This window comes from Hypomesus transpacificus, chromosome 22, assembly GCF_021917145.1.
Source record: "Hypomesus transpacificus isolate Combined female chromosome 22, fHypTra1, whole genome shotgun sequence".
In the NCBI taxonomy this organism is placed as follows: domain Eukaryota; kingdom Metazoa; phylum Chordata; class Actinopteri; order Osmeriformes; family Osmeridae; genus Hypomesus; species Hypomesus transpacificus.
The window spans coordinates 11,224,196-11,241,812 of record NC_061081.1 but is presented as its reverse complement, the minus strand read 5'-3'; the positions used below and the strand labels follow the sequence as shown (position 1 = coordinate 11,241,812).

The 17,617-nt window shown below is 51.4% G+C and overlaps 1 protein-coding gene across 1 annotated transcript in view; it reads left to right on the top strand.

Annotated features, from left to right (window-relative positions):
• dnah6 (dynein, axonemal, heavy chain 6) overlaps window positions 1-16,652 on the top strand; it is a 36,776-nt gene extending 20,124 nt beyond the window's left edge. Inside the window, 29 exon segments of the mRNA XM_047045329.1 lie at window positions 739-883; window positions 1,032-1,148; window positions 1,248-1,371; window positions 1,487-1,683; window positions 2,587-2,790; window positions 3,831-3,956; window positions 4,811-4,975; window positions 5,863-5,930; window positions 6,215-6,395; window positions 6,599-6,778; window positions 7,049-7,282; window positions 9,336-9,471; window positions 9,693-9,871; window positions 9,996-10,186; window positions 10,500-10,660; window positions 11,033-11,121; window positions 11,659-11,805; window positions 12,067-12,205; window positions 12,817-12,936; window positions 13,098-13,219; window positions 13,545-13,674; window positions 13,797-13,924; window positions 14,164-14,197; window positions 14,200-14,348; window positions 15,381-15,453; window positions 15,681-15,832; window positions 15,918-16,052; window positions 16,054-16,141; window positions 16,446-16,652. Coding sequence (XP_046901285.1) covers window positions 739-883; window positions 1,032-1,148; window positions 1,248-1,371; window positions 1,487-1,683; window positions 2,587-2,790; window positions 3,831-3,956; window positions 4,811-4,975; window positions 5,863-5,930; window positions 6,215-6,395; window positions 6,599-6,778; window positions 7,049-7,282; window positions 9,336-9,471; window positions 9,693-9,871; window positions 9,996-10,186; window positions 10,500-10,660; window positions 11,033-11,121; window positions 11,659-11,805; window positions 12,067-12,205; window positions 12,817-12,936; window positions 13,098-13,219; window positions 13,545-13,674; window positions 13,797-13,924; window positions 14,164-14,197; window positions 14,200-14,348; window positions 15,381-15,453; window positions 15,681-15,832; window positions 15,918-16,052; window positions 16,054-16,141; window positions 16,446-16,549 — 4,018 coding nt within the window. The 3' untranslated portion in view covers window positions 16,550-16,652.
• Window positions 16,653-17,617: the final 965 nt, after the last annotated feature.

Genomic DNA, 17,617 nt, shown 5'->3' with positions numbered 1-17,617 from the left:
CCCAGCAACTGTTTCAAGTCACGCGATAGGTCGTTCAAAAATGAACCGTTCAATCAAGCTCAAAGTTATTTTTAAGGCCTTTTTTACGACGTGATGAAAACATCTGTAATGGAAATATCCCTCTACTCATCACCAGTGTTCAAAATGAATCCCACACAAATCAAGGCTATTTCCGGCTCTCTATCTAGTACATCAATGCTTGTCAAAGGCACTAAAGTATATTTCCAGGATGTTTACAGTCCTGGACTGTGGGGGGTCTTTTAGCTGTGTTGGTTATAATCCTGTGTGTCAGACAGCTGTATGTCTCATGTTATCCTTCATGCAGTAATCCCATGTGTTGGCTGTCACGATGTATGTCACAGTACACACAAGGACAGAGATGACCCTAGGGTGTGTGTGTGTGTGTGTGTGTGTGTGTGTGTGTGTGTGCATGTGGGATTTACACATACTGTCAGCATCCTGCGAATGTGCTTGGCTCCGTTGTAGCTGGGATCTGATGTCAGGCTGTCACATGTGATGTCCCCAGAGTGGATTGGTGCTTAGATAGATGGCTCCCCGGTACGGAATGATCTCATTGGCCCATCTGATCTGACCCTTGGTGAATGTGTGTTGAAAGGGACACACAGTCATCGTTTTTGTGTTTGTGCTGATGCCACCTTTGAAGGGTCATCTATGGCAATATACAGTCCCTGTATACACACACACACACGTCACCTCTGTCATGCCCCCCCTTCCCAGGCCAGACTGGCCCAGTGCCAAGCAGGTTCTGGGCGATTCCTACTTCCTCAAGCGTCTGATGGACTACGACAAGGACAACATCAAGCCGCAGATCCTGCAGAAGCTGCATAAATACATCAGCAATCCAGACTTCATCCCAGAAAAGGTCTGTGCTGACGACACACGCTCATGCTGGAATCCTTCAAGCTAGCCAAGCTCAAACTTTGGAATCTCTCTCTCTCATTCGCTCACTTACTCACTCACTTGCTCACTCACTCACACACACAAACACACTCTAACGGGTGGGACACCAGGTGGAGAAGGTATCCAAGGCCTGCAAGTCTATGTGTATGTGGGTCCGGGCAATGAACCTTTACTCAAGGGTCCTGAAGGAGGTTGGACCCAAGAGAGAAAAGCTGGCCGGAGCACAGGTCAGCAATCCCCCCCCCCGACACACACACGCATGCATACATGTCTCTGGTCTGTCCTACTGTAACTTCTGTGTGTGTGTGTGTGTCTGTGCTGAATAGGCGGAACTGGACGCCACCATGTCCACTCTCAGGGCGAAGCAGGCACAGCTGCAGGAGGTGCAGAACCAGATCAAGATCCTCCAGGACCAGTTTGAAAGCAGCGTGGCAGAGAAGGAGGGCCTGGGTGAGGATGCAGGGCCTGGGGATCAGGGGGGAATAGTGGGGACTAGTGGGGACTAGTGGGTGGGAGGCAGGGTCTAGGGTGGGACCAACTATCTTCCCCCCGGTTGTCTCCGTAGCTAAGACCATGGCGCTGACGGAGGCTCGCCTGGGGAGGGCGGGGAAGCTGACGGCTGCCCTGGGGGACGAGCAGGTGCGCTGGCAGGAGAGCATCACCCTGTTTGAGCAGGAGATCAACAACGTGGTGGGCAACGTGTTCATCGCTGCTGCCTGCGTGGCCTACTCCGGGGCCTTCACCTGGCACTACCGCCAGCTGGTACGCTGCTCCACTACGCTGAGTCGGATGTCCTCGTCCTGTCCTCGTCCTGTCCTCGTCCTGTCCTCGTCCTGTCCTTGTCCTGTTCCGTGCCACGTCTGGCCTGCTAAGAGGTCATAACCAGGCCCAAACATAATACACAGATTTTTTATTGGATGGAAGTTTGTCTTGTAAATAATAAAAGCAGAGAAAGTACTAAATCTACCCACCAGGTGCTAGACCGAGCGCACCTCAAGTACGCTTGGTCTAGGGAAAATGTAGTAGATGCTATCTTTGAGGTGGACGCTTAATTTCGCTACCCAGTGGTGCCTGCCTGTCCCCATGCATGGCAGGTTCCAGGCTGGCACTCCCACCCACCTGACCCTGAGTTACCCAGACAGAGCTAGACCTGTGGCCCTAGACAGCACACCTACACTGGCACGCCAAACACATATCTCCCCTCTGGAGGCCGTGTCAGATCCATAGAGATGATGTATGACTGTCAGTGCTGCCACAGCTGCCCTAATGGCAGATGGATACACACTCAAATGGGTTTGGAAAGTCCATCCATCTCAAATGACCCGCTGGGCTCCGAAATTGGGGTTTGGGTGATTAGTGAATGTGAGTTTGTGTGTTGTGCGAATGCTATCGAGATGTTATTGTAGCATCATATTTAAGAAATTGACATGTTGCATTGTGATATCGTTTTTATTAGGGGTTATCACACCTGTTAGCTGAGATGTGGTTACTTTGCAAAGTGTTTAGTAAACACACACTGTTCCTTTTCACCAACATACTGCAGAACTTTGCACCTCAAAACTTTGGATAAAAGTGTTGGATACTTGCTAAATGAAGAAAATGACAATGTGTGTGTGTGTGTCCAACGTGCATACTATGCGTGTGTGTGTTTGTGTGCGCGTGCAGCTGATTGAGCAGTGGATGGCGCGCTGCCTGGAGCTGGACATCCCCATCAGCGCCAGCTTCAGCCTCATCAACATCCTGGGTGACGCCTACGAGATCCGCCAGTGGAACGCCGACGGGCTGCCCCGCGACTCCGTCTCCACAGAGAACGGCATCATGGTGACCCGTGGCCGGCGCTGGCCCCTCATGATCGACCCCCAAGATCAGGTGACCCGGAAGGAGACCAGCGGTCCGCAGCCCCCGTCGCCACTTTGTCCCGTTTCATTTGGATTTCGCAATTTTGTGTTCATCCGATTGCTGGCTTTCTGATTGGTCTAGCCGTTAAGCTTCTTGCTCTGGCTTCAATCCCATAGACACTTTGTTTATTGTTTTCCTTCCCTGTGTAACCTGTGTTTTGTGCTGCTTACTGTGTCTGTCTGTAAGTCTTACTCTTCTAACTGGGACTACGGCTTTGACTATGGCAGTCTGACTCAGCAGTGGATGAGTGTGTGTTCTCAGAGTGACTCTGACTCTCTGTAGTAGAGCAGGACAGCTGGTTTTCTCCCAGACTGTTTTCTTCTTTTATTTTATTTTTTTCTTCCTTCAGCTTTGTGTTATTATCACACACACAAGACACACTCTCTCTCTCACACACACACACACACACATTGCACCGGCATCTTTCACACGCACAGACACACACACACACACACATAGACGCACACAGACACCAAGCCCCAGCCAAGGCTCCCGCTGTCAGGACCCTCTCTGTGGTGTGGCGCTTTGCTCCCGTCTGCTGACAAGTCCCATTTTCCCTCCTGTCATCTCTGCCCTCCTCTCTTCCTCCCTCTCCTCCTCTCCGTCCCTCCTGTCTTCCGAGAGCCGCTGCCCCAGAGAGAGGTCTGTACCTGGAGTGGTTTCATCGGCTAGCAGACCCTTTCTCTGACGGAGATAGGGAGAGGCAGGGCTGGCTGGCAGGCAGACAGGGCCAGGCAGCGCTAGGGAACGGCGTGGGGGTCTCTTTGCTGTCAACACACACACAAACGCATAATGCATTCACACTCACCAACACACACACTCACAGACAGTCCAATACTTCAGTGACGGCTGAAGAGTTTTGCACTTCTTCAGTTTGCACGAATGTAAATGACCTTGATGTGACCATTAATCACACTTAGAATAGGTGCAGTAGTTAAACTGTCATTGCCTGGCTGAATAGCAAAGGTGACTTCTTGGGTATCCAATAAAAATACGTCTCCTCCCTCTAGGCCAATCGCTGGATCCGCTCCAAAGAGACCAAGAATGGACTGAAGGTGATCAAGCTGACGGACTCGGGCTTCCTGCGGACACTGGAGAACGCCATCCGTATGGGCATGCCCGTGCTGCTGGAGGAGGTCAGCATCTGACGCTATTTTGGGTCAAGAGTCATGAGCTGCTCACCGGCCATTTTGTGTCAAGAGTCACTGCCCTGCACATGGATCAGCCATTTGGGGGTCTTGAGTTTTTGCCCCCTCTGACCTCCATTTTGTGTCCTGAGCCAGTAGGGTGACCCGTGCTGCCTCTGACCTCCATGTTGTGTCTCATTGGGGTGTGGTCAGCTGAAGGAGACAGTGGACCATGCTGCCTCTGACCTCCATGTTGTGTCTCATTGGGGTGTGGTCAGCTGAAGGAGACGGTGGACCATGCTGCCTCTGACCTCCATGTTGTGTCTCATTGGGGTGTGGTCAGCTGAAGGAGACAGTGGACCATGCTGCCTCTGACCTCCATGTTGTGTCTCATTGGGGTGTGGTCAGCTGAAGGAGACGGTGGACCATGCTGCCTCTGACCTCCATGTTGTGTCTCATTGGGGTGTGGTCAGCTGAAGGAGACGGTGGACCATGCTGCGTCTGACCTCCATGTTGTGTCTCATTGGGGTGTGGTCAGCTGAAGGAGACGGTGGACCATGCTGCCTCTGACCTCCATGTTGTGTCTCATTGGGGTGTGGTCAGCTGAAGGAGACAGTGGACCATGCTGCCTCTGACCTCCATGTTGTGTCTCATTGGGGTGTGGTCAGCTGAAGGAGACAGTGGACCATGCTGCGTCTGACCTCCATGTTGTGTCTCATTGGGGTGTGGTCTGCTGAAGGAGACAGTGGACCATGCTGCGTCTGACCTCCATGTTGTGTCTCATTGGGGTGTGGTCAGCTGAAGGAGACAGTGGACCATGCTGCGTCTGACCTCCATGTTGTGTCTCATTGGGGTGTGGTCAGCTGAAGGAGACGGTGGACCCGGCCCTGGAGCCCATCCTGCTGAAGCAGACGTTCGTGTCGGGGGGGCGCACCCTCATCCGCCTGGGAGACTCTGACATCGACTACGACAAGAAGTTCAGGTTCTACATGACCACCAAGATGGCCAACCCCCACTACCTTCCTGAGGTCAGTCACCTGACAACATGACAGGACAACCACAACACACTTACTTGAGTTCCTATTATGAGGTGTTATTTATTTGTATGAGTCATGGCCATTTCCAAACAAAAGGGCCAGATACATGTTGCTGTTTTCTTTTGACTCGGCATCATTTCTCTAGAGCCGTTCACAACACAAAAAAACCCTCCACTGTTTGCTTTGCATAATCACCCCCTGGTTCTTTTGTTTGTCCTCCAAAATGGCCAAATTGAAAGGCAGTCTTTCAATAGGAATTGGATTAATCAGATAATTATAGTTTGCTCTGTGAAAAAGGCACCTGTTTGAGAACAGCAGAACATTACACAGGAAACTCCCTTTCTGCTCTCCCTCCAAGCCCACCACACACACACACTCACACACACACTCACACACACTCACACACACACACACCCTCCATGCCATCTGTCATCAGCACTATATCAATTGAGTAGTGCAGTAAACTGGCATCGGCAACAGGATGATGGATGGGTGTGAAGCGATGCCCACATGCCACCGTGACAGCAGCGTCCTGCCCCCTGGATCCCCCGCCTACAGGGGGGCATCTGTGCCATGATAAACACCCAAGCCAGCCAGCTCTCAGGGCCCCTGTGCCAGCTCCTGGTGCCAGTCCCAAGCCCCAAGCCGCAAGCCGCAGTCTAACTGCGTGAATACGTGGAGACATCTCTGTCATGTCTCTTTACACTCACATTAGGTTTCCGTGTAGTCGTGTGGAAATGTGTGCTCGTTTGGGAAATGTTAAAGGACAGATGTCAAAGTAGAGGCCCTGGTTGGATAGGGTGCATTAGAAAGGAGGAAGAGCGAGGTTGGAGGTTAGATAAACCAGTCTGTGGTTAATGTGGCTTTTTGGTTTTCAGGTGTGTATCAAGGTGACCATCATCAACTTTACTGTGACCAAATCTGGGCTGGAAGACCAGATTCTCAGGTATACAGTTTCAACATACTTGAAACCACCGTTGAAACCGTGGTTGTGCAATGTGGCAAAGATGTAGTCTGATCTTGATTGTGGTAGATGTCATCTCTTCATCTCTCAAGCTCAGTTTAAGGTTTTGTTGAAAAAAAAGAGGGTTCAACTTGACCACTCTCCAACCTTTCTCCTTCCTAATGATTCCTTGATTTCAAAAAGTGTTTTGCATCCCGATGAATGTATGGCTTTGACCGTTTGTGCCCGCTGGCTTGCCGTTGTCGGGCGTTCCCCTCCCCCTCCAGTGACGTGGTGCGTCTGGAACGCCCAGACCTGGAGGAACAGAGGAACCAGCTGATCGTGCGCATCAACGCCGACCGCAACCAGCTGAAGGCCATCGAGGACCGCATCCTCAAGCTGCTGTTCCACTCCAAGGGAAACATCCTGGACAACGAGGAACTGGTGCAGACCCTCCAGGAGTCCAAGGTCAGGGGTCAGGGTTAATGCCAGTGTTGTTCTCCTGTTCAGTTTCATTTAAGGATAGTGGGCTGTCATTGTTTTGGTATCTGTCTCTTTACCTTCCTCTCCTCTCTGTCTCCCTGTTTTAACGGCATGTTTTTGCTGGTGATGATGTACCCAACAGCACAATAAAAAATGAGTGAAATGGAATGGAACTCCTCGTCCCCCAGGTGACGTCAGAGGCCATCAAGCAGCGTCTGGAGGAGGCCGAGGCCACGGAGCTGATGATCAACGCCGCCAGGGAGCGCTACCGCCCCGTGGCCACGCGCGGCTCAGTCATGTACTTTGTCATCGCCAGCCTCTCTGAGATCGACCCCATGTACCAGTTCTCCCTCAAGTACTTCAAACAGGTGAGGCCGGAAGGCTGGCCTCCTACTCTTTTCCTCCTTCCTTTCCTTTCTTCCTGCTCTCCCTCTCTCTCTCTCTCTCTCTCTCTCTCTCTCTCTCTCTCTCTCTCTCTCTCCCTCTCTATCTCTCTCTCTCTCTCACCCAACTTCCACCACCTTCCTTCCCCCAACCCTCTCTTACCTTCTCCCCATCTCCCCTTCCCTCCCCAACTCCACTCCTTCTCCTCCTCCGTGAGAGGTAAACCCCTTCTTCTCTCTCCCCCGCCCCGCCAGCTGTTCAACAGCACCATCGAGGGCTCTGCAGTGAGCAGCGTGCTGGAGCAGCGCCTGCAGACCCTGCTGGAGCAGACCCTGCTCTCCTCCTACACCAACGTGTCCCGCGGCCTGTTTGAGCAGCACAAGACCATCTACAGCTTCATGCTCTGCGTGGACATCATGAGGCAGCGCGGGGACGTCTCCGACGCCGAGTGGCAGCACTTCCTGAGAGGGGCGCCGCCCATCGATAAGGTCGGTCGGGATTGGTTGGTTGGCGGGGCGGGAGCCGGCTGTGAGGCTGGGATGGCATGGGGGTGGGTGGTTACAAGGCATGGGCGGGTCAGTGTTTCGTCCCCGAACGCATGGCTGAGATGGGGGTAGTGCAGTTTCACCGATGATGAGGCTTAAGGCTGTACACATGTCAGAGCTGATTAGAAATACGTTCACGGAGGCTTTCAGTATTTAGGTTTCATGACCATCTATATTCTTGAACTGTCATAATCGGAAATTGCTTCCTCATTTCAGATTGGCTTCCGGCCACACAATACACCACATAACAATTCCCCCTTGAGTATCTCTCCGCATACCATATTCCCCCCCCAGCCCCCCCCCCCCCCCCCCCCCCCCCCCCGCCTTTCGAGGAACTGGCGCTTCGTCATTGAGTGTCTGCATATTGCTTGTCAGCTTCTTTGACGCCTGGCTGCTTTTGAGAAACACCTGTAAGAGAATAAGAGAAAGAGAGAATAAGAGATAAGAGAGAGACATTGACAAAGAAAGAATATGAGAGAATGAGAGAGAGGGGGAGAAATGGAAAACATCCATTAGAGAACCAGAATAGGAGAGAGAGAGAGAACAAGAGAGAGAGAGAGAATGAGAAAGACAGAAAGAAAAGGGAGAGAGGGGAAAAAATAGAAGACATCTATTATACAAGCCCCCGCGCTACGGCCGGCATGCTAATCACTTTATTTTGATGTACTCCTTTACAATCACTTCCGATAAGAACCTCCTGTTCTTCCCTGAATCAGATACGAGTCACTCACGGGCACGGGTCCACAGACATTATGCAGCCGCTTTCTAATCACTACCTCCAGCCTTACGCTCCAGATCGGTAGGGGGGGGGGTGGGGGGGGTTTGGTTAGTGACTTTCAGGAACGTCTGGTGACAAGATATCATGGAATATTTACTAAGCCTATTCACCTTGCCCATGTAGTTCAGTTTTGTCCGTGAAAAGTCTTTAAAAGTTGGACTGTTTATTTTCCATTGTATCCATCACGGGATCACTTAGCCGGTAAACAGGATCCCAAAGCTCTTAATATACTTCCATAAAGCATTTGTTTGTGTGGAAGAGACACGGGGAGATGAATGATGAGTGAATCCTCCACGGAGCTTTCATCTGTGGTGGCTTTTATTCATACCACGTCCTGTCCTCCTCTCCCACCCCTCTTTTCTCATCTCTGCTCCATCCTTCACCTCCATTTCTCTCTCGCCTCCTCCATCACTCCATACCTCCCCCAACCCGCCCTCCCCTACTCGTCCCTTCTCTCATCTGAGGAATCTGTGTCATGTTTTCCCGCCTTTCTCGCTCTCTTTTGTTTAACGTGCTCCATCACCATTTGTCCTTGTTGTTTCTCCACCCCTCTGCATCCCTCCATCCATCGTGTCTCTCTTCCTCTCCATCCTTCTGTCCCCTTCTCCATGCCTCCCCCATTCCCCCGTCTCTCCCCTTCCTCTTCCCTCCAACACTTTCTTCACCTCCATCCATCCCTCCCCCCTCCTCCCTTACCTTCACCTGTTCTTCTGTTCTCCTGTGTCCAGCCTCAGCCAGCCAAGCCCAGCGTGCCCTGGCTGTCTGACTTCACCTGTTCTTCTGTTCTCCTGTGTCCAGCCTCAGCCAGCCAAGCCCAGCGTGCCCTGGCTGTCTGACTTCACCTGTTCTTCTGTTCTCCTGTGTCCAGCCTCAGCCAGCCAAGCCCAGCGTGCCCTGGCTGTCTGACTTCACCTGTTCTTCTGTTCTCCTGTGTCCAGCCTCAGCCAGCCAAGCCCAGCGTGCCCTGGCTGTCTGACTTCACCTGTTCTTCTGTTCTCCTGTGTCCAGCCTCAGCCAGCCAAGCCCAGCGTGCCCTGGCTGTCTGACTTCACCTGTTCTTCTGTTCTCCTGTGTCCAGCCTCAGCCAGCCAAGCCCAGCGTGCCCTGGCTGTCTGACTTCACCTGTTCTTCTGTTCTCCTGTGTCCAGCCTCAGCCAGCCAAGCCCAGCGTGCCCTGGCTGTCTGACTTCACCTGTTCTTCTGTTCTCCTGTGTCCAGCCTCAGCCAGCCAAGCCCAGCGTGCCCTGGCTGTCTGACTTCACCTGGCAGACCTGCTGTGAGCTGGAGGACACACTGCCAGTGTTCAGGGGAATCACCCAAGAGATCACTGCCACCCCCATCCACATCCAGCTAGGTTGGGAAACACACACACACACACAAAGGTGTCGACATGTAGTACTAGCATCCAATGGCATTCTGCTTAAACAATGTAGATACTGTATATAGTGCACGGCGAACATCCAACTGACTCAAGGTGCATTTACAAAGACTAAGGTACGTGACGCGCGGGCAAGACGACACAAAAGCTCGCTGGTTGCTTACCCCTCCCCCCCCCGCCCCCCTGTCCCCTTCCAGGGCGCCTGGACGCCCAGATCAACCCAGAGAGCTGGGAGGGCTACGTGGCAAAGCTGCCCCCCCTGGGTCCCCAGCCCCCTGACGACCAGGAGCAGGCTGGGGAGGTCCGGGGCCACTGGAACGAGAGGCTGGGGGCCTTCCAGAAGCTGGTCCTCATCAAGAGCTTCATGGAGGAGAAGGTAGGAGATGCAGGTGGCCCTGCAGATGTGTGTGTGTGACTGTGTGTGTGACTGTGTGTGTGTGTGTGTGTGTGGTATATGCCATCTGTTACGCTATGCTAATCCCCCATTGAAACGCACACAGGTGGTGTCTGCGGTGACAGAGTTTGTGATCGTCAGCCTGGGGAAGCAGTTTGTGGAGAACCCCCCCGTGGACCTGGCCACCCTGTACAGCGACATGTCCCCCTCCACCCCTCTGGTGTTCATCCTCAGCACGGGCTCCGACCCCATGGGCGCCTTCCAGCGCTTCGCCAAGGAGAGGGGCTCCCTGGACAGGTAGAGAGAGAGGAGAGAGGGAAGGAGGGAGGGAGGAGCAGAATGTTGGAGGTAGGAGTGAGAGAGATGGGAGAGGGGAGGATAGGGAGGAGGAGGGTGTTGGATGTAGGAGGAGGAGCCAGGGGGATAGGCAACTCCTTGGACGTTTTGTGCTCCAGTGCCAAATCCTGACCCCCCTCTCTCCCCCAGGATTGAGTCCATATCTCTGGGTCCGGGCCAGGGGCTGTCCCTTCTCCTTCCCTCCACTATTCCCCAGGTTTGAGTCGATATCTGTAGACCAGTGCCAGGGTCTGACCCACCTCTCTCCCCCCAGGGTTGAGTCCATATCTCTGGGTCAGGGCCAAGGCCCCATAGCGGAGAAGATGATCCAGGAGGCCCTGAAAACTGGAAACTGGATATTCCTCCAGAACTGCCATCTGGCTGTCTCCTGGATGCTGGCCATGGAGGAACTCATCAAGACCTTCACCGAACCTGGTACACACACACACAGACACACACACAAACGTTTTATTTACAGAGCTATTCAGGATCATTACTGTCGACCATGAGTCTGTTTCAACCGTGAACAGACAATACTTTTGCCTTAATGGACTGTGTCAGGTGTGTGTGTGTTTCTGTGTGTGTAGACATGTGTCAGGTGTGTGTGTTTCTGTATGAGGGCAGGTTAGGTAAGACCACAGTTGGAACAGTTAAGTAAGGTCACTGTGTGTGTGTGTGTGTGTTTGCATGTGGTTGCACAGGTGTGGTCTCTGTTTGGCAGTTGAATTAGAGGTAACTTGGAGGATGTGTGCCAATTTGCATTTTGGAGGGGCTGTGTGTGTGTGTGTGTGTGTGTGTCCCTCACAGACACGTCCATCCATGATGACTTCCGCCTGTTCCTCAGCTCCATGCCCACCAAAGTGTTCCCTGTCACCGTGCTCCAGAACTCTGTCAAGGTAACACACACACACACATTGCACATGCAGCATCTTTACAGTCCACCTCTCTCAGCTAAAGCTGTCAGTGGACTCTAAGAGTCTAGTGGGACACCATGTACCATGCACTGCTTGTGGCAGTCTGATGGCGAAGAAAGTGTGTGTGTGTGCACGCACCATTAATATTTAAACCTAATGCGTCTGTGCAGTTCCTAGGCAAGATAATACATCACTAAAGAAGAATGCTTTCTTTTCCTCTCCATCTGTTTAAAGATGAGCACTTTTTAATATTCGCCTAATGTCTGTGTTTAATGGTCGGCTGCCCATAGGATTCTGGAATGCTTTAACATCGTTACTCATCAAAAAGTTGTTGATTTGCGTCTTGTGAAATGTTATAGGTTTGGGTTCATGTTTTCAAGTGTGAGAGTCCAGCTTCTGCCTCACCTCCAGTTCATTACAGTTCGCTTTGCTGGCATGAATGCCTATATTGTGTGATGTTCTCTCTCTGTCTCTGTCTCTCTCCTTGATCCTTCTCCCTCCCTCCCTCCCTCCCGCCAGGTGACCAACGAGCCTCCCAAAGGTCTCCGTGCCAACGTGCGGCGAGCCTTCACAGAGATTACAGGCAGCTTCTTTGAGGAGCACATCCTGGGGCGCAGGTGGAGGAAGATCATCTTCGGAGTCTGCTTCTTCCACGCCATCATCCAGGTCACACACACAGCTACTGCACATCACCAGCTGGAGTCACACATAAAACACATGCATCCAGGGACTTCCTTGCACACACAAGTACACTTGTCACTGTTCTGACATATACACATGCACATGTACAAAACATCAAGTACATTTTCAAAAGCCAAAACACACATGGAATATAACACATTCTCTGTGTGTGTGTGTGTGTGTGTGTGTGTGTGTGTGTGTGTGTGTGTGTGTGTGTGTGTGTGTGTGTGTGTGTGTGTGCTACAGGAGAGAAAGAAGTTTGGCCCACTGGGCTGGAACATCCGCTATGATTTCACGGACAGCGACAGAGAGTGTGGCCTGCTCAACCTCAACCTGTACTGCCAGACAGGCAGTATCCCATGGGACGCCCTGGTCTACATCACTGGTACGGGGGGGGTGTTTGTGTGTGTTATAGTCTGGTAACTGTAGAGGTGATTAAAATTCCTGCTGCACACAACATTCCTCACACAAAATTCTTCAAATGTAATTCCACCAAACGTGATGTCTATTACATACAGAATCAGCAAGCCTACTTCTTTTGAAAGGAAACGTCAGCTTCATCTGCACTTTTCGCCCTTTTTCAATTACTCCTTCAAATGACTGCGTTTCAATTTCATTCTTTTGAAACTCACACTCCCATGGCAAATTGATAGTCTGCTGTTGTTTATCATGCGCAAGGATGTTTGTTTAATTCCTCATTTTCCATCTGTATTTATGTTGGAAGAGGCATTTTGAAGAGCTCAATTTGGACTCAAACCGAGCGTGATATTGCTTCTCTTCATGTGGGAACCGTACCTCTCTCTCTCTCTCTCTCTCTCTCTCTCTCTCTCTCTCTCTCTCTCTCTCTCTCTCTCTCTTTCCATCCCTCCCTTTCTCTTGCTTCCTCTCTGAGGGATCGCCCAAAGGGAAGGCCTGAATAGGCTCGTCCCGGTGAAAACACGTTCCAGGAGCGGGATATCAGAAAAAATCTGTTTCCTCTTTGCCTCCCCCCCCCAGGTGAGATCACGTACGGGGGCAGGGTGACAGACGCCTGGGACCAGCGCTGTCTCCGCACCATCCTCAAAGGCTTCTTCTCCCCCGATACTCTGGAGGAGGGCTACACCTACTCTACATCAGGTGGGTGTGTGTTTGTGTGTGTGTGTGTGTGTGTGCGTGAGGGGGGGCTGAACACTCTGCATTCGATCTGATATGCTGACGTGTGAGTTGGGGGGAGGGGGGGGGGGGGGTTCCACAGGTATACTTTCTGACCAATAAATGTGTGTGTGTGTGTCCCCCAGGTATCTACTATGCCCCCGAGGCAGACAGTCTGAGTGACTACAGACAGTTCATCGAGAGCCTGCCCATCATTGACGACCCAGAGATATTTGGCATGCATGAGAACGCCAACCTGGCCTTCCAGGTCAGTACTGTACTTGAGCTTTAGCTCAGCGGGCTAACTTTTTGGTGCTTGGGTAGTGTGGTGATGTGACAGTTATAGATACTGAGAGCAGACATATTTGCTGGTAATGAAAAAGATTGTTTGGCATGTAGGTACTGATTTGGCAACAAGACAGTATCATTTGATTAAAAGATCTGCCTTGAATTCTGTAGCCTGGAAAGAAATTGACTCTTAAAATGACTTCTTAAGAAATAGAAATGGTGTGTCTGTGTGTGTCTGTGTCTGTGTGTTTGTCTGTGTGTGTGTCTGTTTGTGTGCGTGTGTGTGTGTGTGTTTGTGTGTCCAGCGCCAAGAGACCATGACTCTGATCAACACCATCCTGGAGGTGCAGCCTCGCTCCTCCGCCAGGGGCGGAGCCAAAAGTAATGATGAGATTGTCCATGAGCTGGCAGACTCTATACTGGCCAAGATACCAGGTGAGAAAGACACACACACACCATTTATAAACACATACAGACACCACACACCAAAACACACTGTAATATTCTGTCTATTTGTGTGTGTGCGTGTGCGTGTGTGTGTGTGTGTGTGTGTGTAGAGCACCTGGACATGGAGGAGGCTACAGAGGTCTTATTTGTCCGGGACGCCAAAGGGCGTCTCAACTCCCTCACCACGGTCCTGGGCCAGGAAGTAGACCGCTTCAATAACCTGCTGAGGGTGCTCAGGGTGAGTCAGCAGGGCCGAGCTGCTCTCCATGTTGGGCCAGGAAGTATGCCCAACCACCTTACCCAATGTGCTGGATGAAATCCTCCTCATACGCATAGCTTTGACAAATCTGATACCTCCCCTTCCCGCCACTGCCCTCCTCCTTCACTTCTTCACTTCTTCCCTTCCCCCTCTGTCTCTCCCTCACTCTATGCCTCCTTCTCTCCATCTCTCTGTCTCTCTCTGTATCTCTCTCTCAGGTGTCTCTGTCCACGCTCCAGAAGGCCATAGCAGGTTGGTGGTGATGTCAGAGGAGATGGAGAGAATCTACAACAGCTTCCTCAACAACCAGGTGCCTAACCACTGGGCCAGCTCCGCCTACCCCTCACTCAAACCCCTGGGCTCCTGGGTGAGAGACCTGGCTCTCAGGACCTCCTTCATACAGGTGACATACACACACACACACACACACACACACTGCTGCAAACCCACATGAACTCATGCACATTTTGACATCCATCAGGTAGAAAGCACACCTCCATCATATTTCAACACAAAGGCTATCTGTGTAGGCCAGTCCAAAACACACACAAACACTTTTGGTTTGATGTGAGGGGCAAAAACATGAGCTCAGATGTGAAGAAGCTTTTAACGCATGGTGAGTTCAGATTTAGCCTCGGGCGTCCTCGCCCACCGCTCACACACACGAACACACATGATCATGATGGAGGCGAGTTATCGGATGGTGTAATCAGATTTATGTTTAAGGATCAACAACAAAGAAGAAACAAATGCAGACAGCTGCTACCTCTGTAGATCTCCCCCAGATCTCTTTCTCCTCCTCTCACTCTCTTTTTCTCCTCCTCTTAATCTCCATTTCAAGTACTTGTCTATCTCTTCTTTCTCTCTCTCTCTCTCTCTCTCTCTCTCTCTCTCTCTCTCTCTCTCTCTCTCTCTCTCTCTCTCTCTCTCTCTCTCTCTCTCTCTCTCTCTTTCTCTCTCTCTCTCTCTCTCTCTCTCTCTCTTTCTCTCTCTCTCTCTCTCTCTCTCTCTCTCTCTCTCTCTCTCTCTCTCTCTCTCTCTCTCTCTCTCTCTCTCGCTCTCTCTCTCTGTCTCTCTTTCTCTCTCTCTCTCTCTCTCTGTGTCTCTGTCTCTCTCTCTCTGTCTGTCTGTCTCTGTGCACTCGCTCTGTTGGCCCAGACAGTAAGTGCTGTTCCAAGCCACTGGTCTGAGCATGTTATTCAATCCCCACATTGTCCTCCCACCCACGTTTACATGGTTGGTAATGTACTCATGTGATGAGAAACCACTGTGTCAGAATGCATATGTTACATGTAGTCTAATATAACTCTCACTGTTTACTGTCCTTATATTTCAATCTTTTCATTTATGGCCACTGTGAGATGAAATAGTATGAAACATGACCATGCAGACATATCGTACCTTTCTTGATCACCATCACTACGTCTCTCTACAGAGTTGGATCATACGAGGTCAGCCCAGATCCTTTTGGATCTCTGGACTCTTCTTTCCTCAAGGATTCCTGACTGGTACACTCTCTATATGATAGAACTGGATACCCTTGTGTGAATCAAATCAAGCCTTCTAAATGGCTTTCTCTGTTGGCAATCTTGTCTTATGTATTGTTTCTGTATACTCAAACGAAATTCAGATTTGCATGTCATGAAAACTTAACAAGTGATCACTTGGTATGTACATTGAGTATGTTGGACCACGAGATAAATATGTCCGTGCTGTTCCCCCTCCCGGCCTGCAGGGGCACTGCAGAACCATGCCAGGAGCTACAACCTCCCCATCGACGAGCTCAACTTCCGCTTCAACCCGGTGCCCATCTACCGTGACCAGAACGCTGTCAGCGAGGCCATGAGGACCCTCGCCCCCGGGGCCGAGCTAGACATGGACGCCGAGGTGACGCACACTCCCTTTAACCCCATCCCAGTGGTCAAGTTCACGATTCCTTCGTCGTCTTGACAACCCCTCTCCATCTCCACAGTTGCCTGAGCCGAAGGACGGCGTGCTGGTGCACGGCATGTTCATGGACGCCAGCCGCTGGGACGACGAGAACATGTTGGTGGAGGACGCCCTGCCGCGGGTGATGAACGCCACGCTGCCCGTGTTTCACTTTGAACCCGCAGCAGAACTACGTCCCTGAGCCCGACCTCTACCACGCTCCACTGTACAAGACCTCAGCCAGGGCTGGCACTCTGTCCACTACAGGTACAGCACACACTACTAAGTATGCGCTAGGTCGTACCCTAGCGCAGTGGTCTTCAACCCTGGTCCTCGGGGCCTACTGTCCTGCTCCAACACACAGGATTTCAAGGATGGTTGTCATCGGGCTTCTGCTGAGCTAGATAATGACCCATTCGTTGGAATCATGTGTGTTGGAAGAGGGAAACATGTCAAACATGCAGGACAGGGCGTCCCTGAGGAGCAGGGTTGAAGACCACTGCTGTAGTGCACACTGTAGTAGTCAGCCAGCGCTCCACAGCCGTCCTATCACGTGCTGTCTTCCTGCCAGGTCACTCCACCAACTTCGTGGTGACCGTGATGCTGCCGTCCAATCGGCCGAGCGACTACTGGATCTCTAAGGCCTCAGCCCTGCTGTGCCAGCTCAATGAGTGACCCGTCTCCACATCGAATACACACACACACAGATACACAGACAGACAAAGCACCCATTGTAAACAGAGACTGTCTGTCTCCCTCCACAGTCCCCAAGCCGACACAGCGGTGATATACTATGCACTCTCTTGCTACTAACGTACTCTTTAAAGGTTATTTATATGGAGCTCACTAATGGGATTTTGTGTTTGTGTTTTTCCAGCTTGCCTTAATAAATGCAGTAGTATATGATCCCTGCTCTTGTGTGTGTGTGTGTGTGTGTGTGTGTGTGTGTGTGTGTGTTGCAGGCACAGTACTGTATACATAATAAATGATGTGATCTAGGGGAACGTATGTCACAATCTAGTACAGAATGAGTTTGAGAAAACCGAGCCGCCAGAGCATAAACAGTCAACCTTCTTCGCAACAAACAAGCGGGTTATCCTTCAGCATTTCCAAGTGCCGCTTAAAAAGTCACGTCTTTTTTAAAGTGAACAGTACAGACTGCATTCCATTCTTCCACAGTGTAAACATATCTTCAGAAGAGGGCCTTTCTGACGGCACAGTAACTAAACCAACATCTGCCATGTTACAAGGTCTCGCCATGCTTTGCAACCTGAGAAAGAAGGGGAAACAGGGAAAGAGGGAGAAAGGGATGGATGACGGTGTGGGGAATGTAAATAGCCCTTAAGGTAACGGCGGGATGTGAAGAGGAGGGATGTGGAGAGGAGGGATGTGGAGAGGAGGGATGTGGAGAGGAGGGATGTGAAGAGGAGGGATGTGAAGAGGAGGGATGTGGAGAGGAGGGATGTGGAGAGACGGACGGAGCAGATCATCCGACGATGAAACGTTTCCGTTGGAGCCCACACTTCATTGGTCACTGTGTCACCTCGACCAAGCAGAGGGAGCACATCAAACATGCCTACAGGCGCGCCACTCCCACGGAGAGAACCACACCAGAGAAACACACACACACACCGTTCCAGTGGTGTCGCGTGCAGCCAGATGATGAGAGGAAGAACCCCCCAGCTGAATGGAGAGTGAGTGACTCACAGAGAGGACAGGCATTCACACAGTCTATTCTGGGAT